Source organism: Oncorhynchus mykiss, chromosome 20, assembly GCF_013265735.2.
Source record: "Oncorhynchus mykiss isolate Arlee chromosome 20, USDA_OmykA_1.1, whole genome shotgun sequence".
NCBI classification, from domain to species: Eukaryota; Metazoa; Chordata; class Actinopteri; order Salmoniformes; family Salmonidae; genus Oncorhynchus; species Oncorhynchus mykiss.
The window spans coordinates 6993902-6999901 of record NC_048584.1 but is presented as its reverse complement, the minus strand read 5'-3'; the positions used below and the strand labels follow the sequence as shown (position 1 = coordinate 6999901).

Genomic DNA, 6000 nt, shown 5'->3' with positions numbered 1-6000 from the left:
TTATTTTTGCTGGGATCCGCACAATGCAGCTGTTGCAAGAGCGCATATTTCACTGGCTGTCCACTGGTTTCAAAAACAATTATTTATAGGCAGCTTAAACTTCTTGAATTCAACCATTATTGGTTTCAAATACACATTTAGATTTATGAACAGCCATCCACAACAACCACAATCCCTAAGGCACAAATAGCTAAATGAGAGAGCAGCAGTGTGATTCACATCATTGCGCTATGTAGATATCAATAATACGTGATATCCGTATCGCTGTGGACTACACCCTCTGCAGTCATCCTTACCTCCAAGCGTTAATTCAAATTGGATAATTTTTGGATACAGCTGTCGCACCATTGGAATACATAGCTTGGACTGTAGCCTACAAAAGCCCATTCCTGCTCAATTTTGTGGTCAGATTTGCTTAGGTGGAACAAACTTGAACTTTCGCCTTTTTTCAGTGCTGATTTAAATGTCATTGCTAAACCAGAGAAGTGTCAAATATTTGTTTCTCAAAAATCCTTTCTGAATTGAAAAGTAATCCTCGAAGTAATCATCTAGTATTTCAAAAGTATCTAATCTGATTACAATACTTTTTCTGGTAATTTAACGGATTACAGTTACAGTTTTTTGTAATTATTTACATGTAACAGATTACATTCAATCTGTTACTTCCCAACCCTGGTTAAGAGCGAATGGTGATGTCCATTGTCCACAGTGCTCAAACATTGTAATCTAGAATACCTTACACTACTTCACAACTGAAGTGTATCTAAATTACTATGCATTATGATCTCACCTAACAAAACGACACTATACAGATGAAATACTATGTGATAATTGATGAGAAAGAGGCAGGCATTTGGATCTGAAGTTATCTATGATGTGAAGCGTGTTCGCCACCAGGTGGAGTTCTCAGCGCAAAAAAAATGAAAACAAATTGGAAGAGTATCTTAAATTCCACTGCACCCAAAGCGCCATGACGAACGGGGGAATACCTATTAAATTTCACTGTCAAGTTCAACCCATTTTCTGAAGATGGTTAGCCTATAGGGCTGTAGGGGAGCGTGTAAAGAGAACAAAAGAGAAGAACTGAACTACTACGATACTTAACTTTAGTTGGCAGTGGTGGGCTGACGACCACTTAGCACGTGCGCTCCCACGCAGTTGCACTCTGAAATTCATTCTGTCAGCGCGCACCATCCAACGTCGCCTTCCCGCTTGTCGCTTTCTTGGTACTGAGACCTCAAATTGAATGGCTACAGAGATGTAGCGATCTCGTACATTTGGAGCAGCTCTTGCGGTAAAATGCGTAAATGACTTAACTGTAAAATACAGATGTTCCGTTTTTTTGGAATGTGATGATTCTGATTTTCCACTTTCTGATTAGTGTTACAAGTCATTCGGTGTTCTCCTGAAACGGGTGTTGGCAATTGCTCGATCATTTCTCGGCAACTTCTCCGCACAACTGGGACTGGAACAGCTGCATCAGAACTTGGAGTGGCGCGTTCGAAGCTGCATGCGCTGTTGAATGAAAGAAAACTAAACTACCAAGAGCAATTCCTCAACTCTGAACATTTGTTTGATTTCAAAAGTGTTTGTTACTTATTTATTATATATATATATCTTTTTTTTTAAAGAATACGAATATTATTTTTAGACCAACGCGCTTAACGCTCTTGGAGCCTTGATCGGGAGCTTGGAATGGACTCCACAAAGATGACTTTGGACCGGAGCCCTCTGCCTCCTAAGACAAACTCTCTCCATTCCGTGGGTTTACCTGCCTGCTCACCCAAACGGCGCTTCATAAAGCTGGGGAGAAAACCAAGTGATGGCTCTTCACAGTAAGTAATGCATGTAGGCCTACTGTACTACAATGCTTTTCAAAAAATTAAAGCATTGTATTTGGGACAAATCATTAACTAAACCCTAAACCTCAACTAAAGCTTGAAATGAATCATGTGGAAATTGAGCACGTTGAGGTGACTAAACTGCTTAGAGTAACTCTGGATTGTAAACTGTCATGGTCAAAACATATTGATACAACAGTAGCTAGGATGGGGAGAAGTCTGCCCATAATAAAGCGCTACTCTGCCTTCTTAACAGCACTATCAACAAGGCAGGTCCTACAGGCCCTAGTTTTGTCGCACCTGGACTGTTCAGTCGTGTAGTCAAGTGCCACAAAGAGGGACTTAGGGAATTTGCAGTTGACTCAGAATAGGGCAGCACGACTGGCCATTAGATGTTCACAAAGAGCTAACATTAATAATATGCTTGTTAATCTCTCCTGGCTCAAAGTGGAGGAGAGATTGACTTCATCACTACTTGTATTTGTGAGAGGTATTGACATGTTGAAAGCACTGAGCTGTCTGTCTAAACTACTGGCACACAGCTCAGACACCCATGCATACCCCACAAGACATGCCACCAGAGGTCTCGTCACAGTCCCCAAGTACAGAACAGACTATGGGAGGCACACAGTACTACATAGAGCCATGACTACACGGAACTCTATTCCACATCAAGTAACTCGTGCAAGCAGTAAAATTTGATTTAAAAAACAGATAAAAATACACCTTAAGGAACAGTGGGGAACAGTGTGAAGCAACACAAATATAGTCACAGACACATGCATACCAGACACATACATCCAAACACACGATAACATACGCACTATACAAACATGGATGGATTTTGTGTTGTAGATATGTGGTAGTAGAGTAGGGGCCTGATGACACACACTTAATGTGTTGTGAAATCTGTTGTGAATGAATTGTAAAGTTTTAGAAATTGTAGAACGGCCTTAATTTTGTGACACGAGACGTGTCACATACAACTTTCCACCCAAATGACAAAATACAAAATGTTTGTGTTCTTACCTTGAAAGCTGTCTATCGACAAGGAGACTGCAATCTATGATTTGGTTCCCCACTGCCATCAACCATTAATATGAGTATTTCCTCAGTAAAGCCTTGGTGTAGTGGTGACACTCCTAGTAAAATAGGACTGGAATAAAATCCTGCTTTCTGTCCAGAAGGGCTGGCCACCCCTGATCTATGTTCCCAAGTGCTGGGTGTTGTTATAACAATTAATTTCTCAAAATCAACCAACCTTAAAGAAAAATCGAATGAATATCAATATTCAGGTGATTTACACATACTAGTCTAAGATCCTTGCCATTATCTTACTCTACACACAGAAGTTGTGAGTCCCCTTAACATCTCTGCCTAGCATGTGCACAATACTAAAATGTCCAAAATTATATTTGATTCCTGGAGCATTTAATATCCAATGCGTATTTGTAGGACTTATTCAAAACTGCCCACGAATGGCTGCAAAAATACATAGCCTCATGTAATTAATTTTCAAATACACAAGTAGGCATATCAAATTTCAAATATGTGAATAGACTGGCAAAATTGTGAAGAAGTGGAATAATAAAATAAGTGTGGGGATTAATAGTAGTGTTCTTGCTGACAAGCACACTAATTACCCTATATTTTAGGCCATTGTTAAAAATGAGAATTATTCCACTGATCAAACTAAATTAGGTAAATATATAATAACATCTTCTGAAGACAAGGTTACATAAATCTGACCGTACATGTCCCGAACCAAATCATTTTTCGTATGTATTGTTCCCGCTCTACATTCAAACTTGAACTTTTGGGTTCACAATCTATGCAAAATCATGTCACCCAGTGGCGATTGTAGCATGTAAGTCTTGGTGGGGCAAAAAAAAAAAATGGGGAATGGATGCCAGCAAAGCCACTACACAACACAACACTAAACAATACATTAATTGCACTATAATGGTGGCAAACGGTGGCCACAAACTGTTAGGACCTACATAAAGCTGTTACAACAGCAGAGTCCTAACAGAAGTCCCAACACCTTACCACTGCTACACCTGGCTATCAGCGGAGCCTTGTCTGGCAGCGAAACAGTTCATTCAGCCTCATTTACTGCCTTTTAAAAAAACATATCTGATATGGCTGACTTGCTTAAACAACTGTGGTTTCTACTGACAATTGAGATGTACAAACTATTGCATAAGGGAACGACAAGCGGATAAGAGGCAATCCTTAATTTCGATTAAGACATTAATGAGCGAGCTAGGATGGACGTAGTCAATATAACTATTTGTTCAGCACTTTTGAAATGTACAGCGACAGAATTCAGAACATGGGCCATTCTTACAGTGTTCTCCCTGTACACCAAGTCAGAACCGTATGATAAATTAAAGGGGCATATAAGCAGACAAGGAAAGCTCTTACAATATTCAATGATTACATTTCTCAAAAACAGGTTATAGGCTAGATGTGCACCACCAAGTCAGAACAGTAAATGCAATAAATAGGTGAAAATATACCAAATTAAAGTAGAATCATGATGACGTCAGTGATCTTCAGGTCGTAGCTCTAGAAAGTGGCCCAAGTTCCGAATGTACAATTCCGAGTTGGATGAAAGTTCAAAACACATTTTCCCAGTCGTAGCTCGTTTTTCCCGAGTTCCCAGTTGCTTGAACTCACTAAAGTCAGATTTTGCAGTTCCAAGTTAACAGTTGTTTTGAGCGAGGCATCAATCATGCTTCATTGACAGCATGGCCGGTGTTGAATGTTTATCATTTTAAACTAAGAAAAGAGACCCTTAATTTTTATTGACTTGGCCAAAGCTTTTGATACGGTAGACCGTTCCATTCTCGTGGGCTGGCTAAGGAGTATTGGTGTCTCTGAGGGGTCTTTGGCCTGGTTTGCTAACTACCTCTCTCAAAGAGTGCAGTGTATACAGTCAGAACATCTGCTTCTTCCTACAGCTCAGGCAGTAGGAAGCTCTCTCATCCATTTATATGCAGGTGATACAGTCTTATACTCAGCTGGCCCCTCCGCGGATTTTGTGTTAAACGCTCTACAACAAAGCTTTCTTAGTGTCCAACAAGCTTTCTCTACCCTTAACCTTGTTCTGAACACCTCCAAAACAAAGGTCATGTGATTTGGTAAGAAGAATGCCCCTCTTCCCACAGGTGTTATTACTACCTCTGAGGGTTTAGAGCTTGAGGTACTCACCTCATGCAAGTACTTGGGAGTATGGCTAGACGGTGCACTGTCCTTCTCTCAGCACATATCAAAGCTGCAGGCTAAAGTTAAATCTAGACTTGGTTTCCTCTATTGTAATCGCTCCTCTTTCACCCCAGCTGCCAAACTAACCCTGATTCAGATGACCATCCTACCCATGCTAGATTATGGAAACTTAGTTTATAGATCAGCAGGTAAGGGTGCTCTCGAGCAGCTAGATGTTCTTTACCATTTGGCCATCAGATTTGCCACCAATGCTCCTTATAGGACACATCACTGCACTCTATACTCCTCTGTAAACTGGTCATCTCTGTGTACCCGTCGCAAGACCCACTGGTTGATGCTTATTTATAAAACCCTCTTTGGCCTCACTCCCCCCTATCTGAGATATCTACTGCAGCCCTCACCCTCCACATACAACACCCGTTCTGCCAGTCACATTCTGTTAAAGGTCCCCAAAGCACACACATCCCTGGGTCGCTCCTCTTTTCAGTTCACTGCAACTAGCAACTGGAACGAGCTGCAGCAAACACTCAAACTGGACAGTTTTATCTCCATCTCTTCATTCAAAGACTCAATCATGGACACTTCCTGTCAGTTGCTTTGCATGATGTATTGTTGTCTCTACCTTCTTGACCTTTGTGCCCAATAATGTTTGTACCATTTTTTGTGCTGCTACCATGTTGTTGTTATGTTGTGTTACTACCATGCTGTGTTGTCATGTGTTGCTGCCTTGCTGTGTTGGTCTCTCATTAAGGTCTCTCCTTTATGTAGTGTTGTGTTGTCTCTCTTGTTGTGATGTGTGTTTTGTCCTATATTTATATTGTATTTATTTATTTTAATCGCAGGTCCCCGTCCCCGCAGGAGGCCTTTTGGTCGGCCGTCATTGTAAATAAGAATTTGTTCTTAACTAAATTGTTTAGTGAAATAAAGG

The 6000-nt window shown here is 40.7% G+C and overlaps 1 protein-coding gene across 1 annotated transcript in view; it reads left to right on the top strand.

Annotated features, from left to right (window-relative positions):
* Positions 1 to 952: 952 nt before the first annotated feature.
* The window catches only part of LOC110498873 (ras-interacting protein 1), a 40288-nt gene continuing 35240 nt past the window's right edge, over positions 953 to 6000 (top strand). The window contains exon 1 of the mRNA XM_021575545.2: positions 953 to 1835. Coding sequence (XP_021431220.1) covers positions 1696 to 1835 — 140 coding nt within the window. The 5' untranslated portion in view covers positions 953 to 1695. The remainder of the gene's footprint in view (positions 1836 to 6000) is intronic.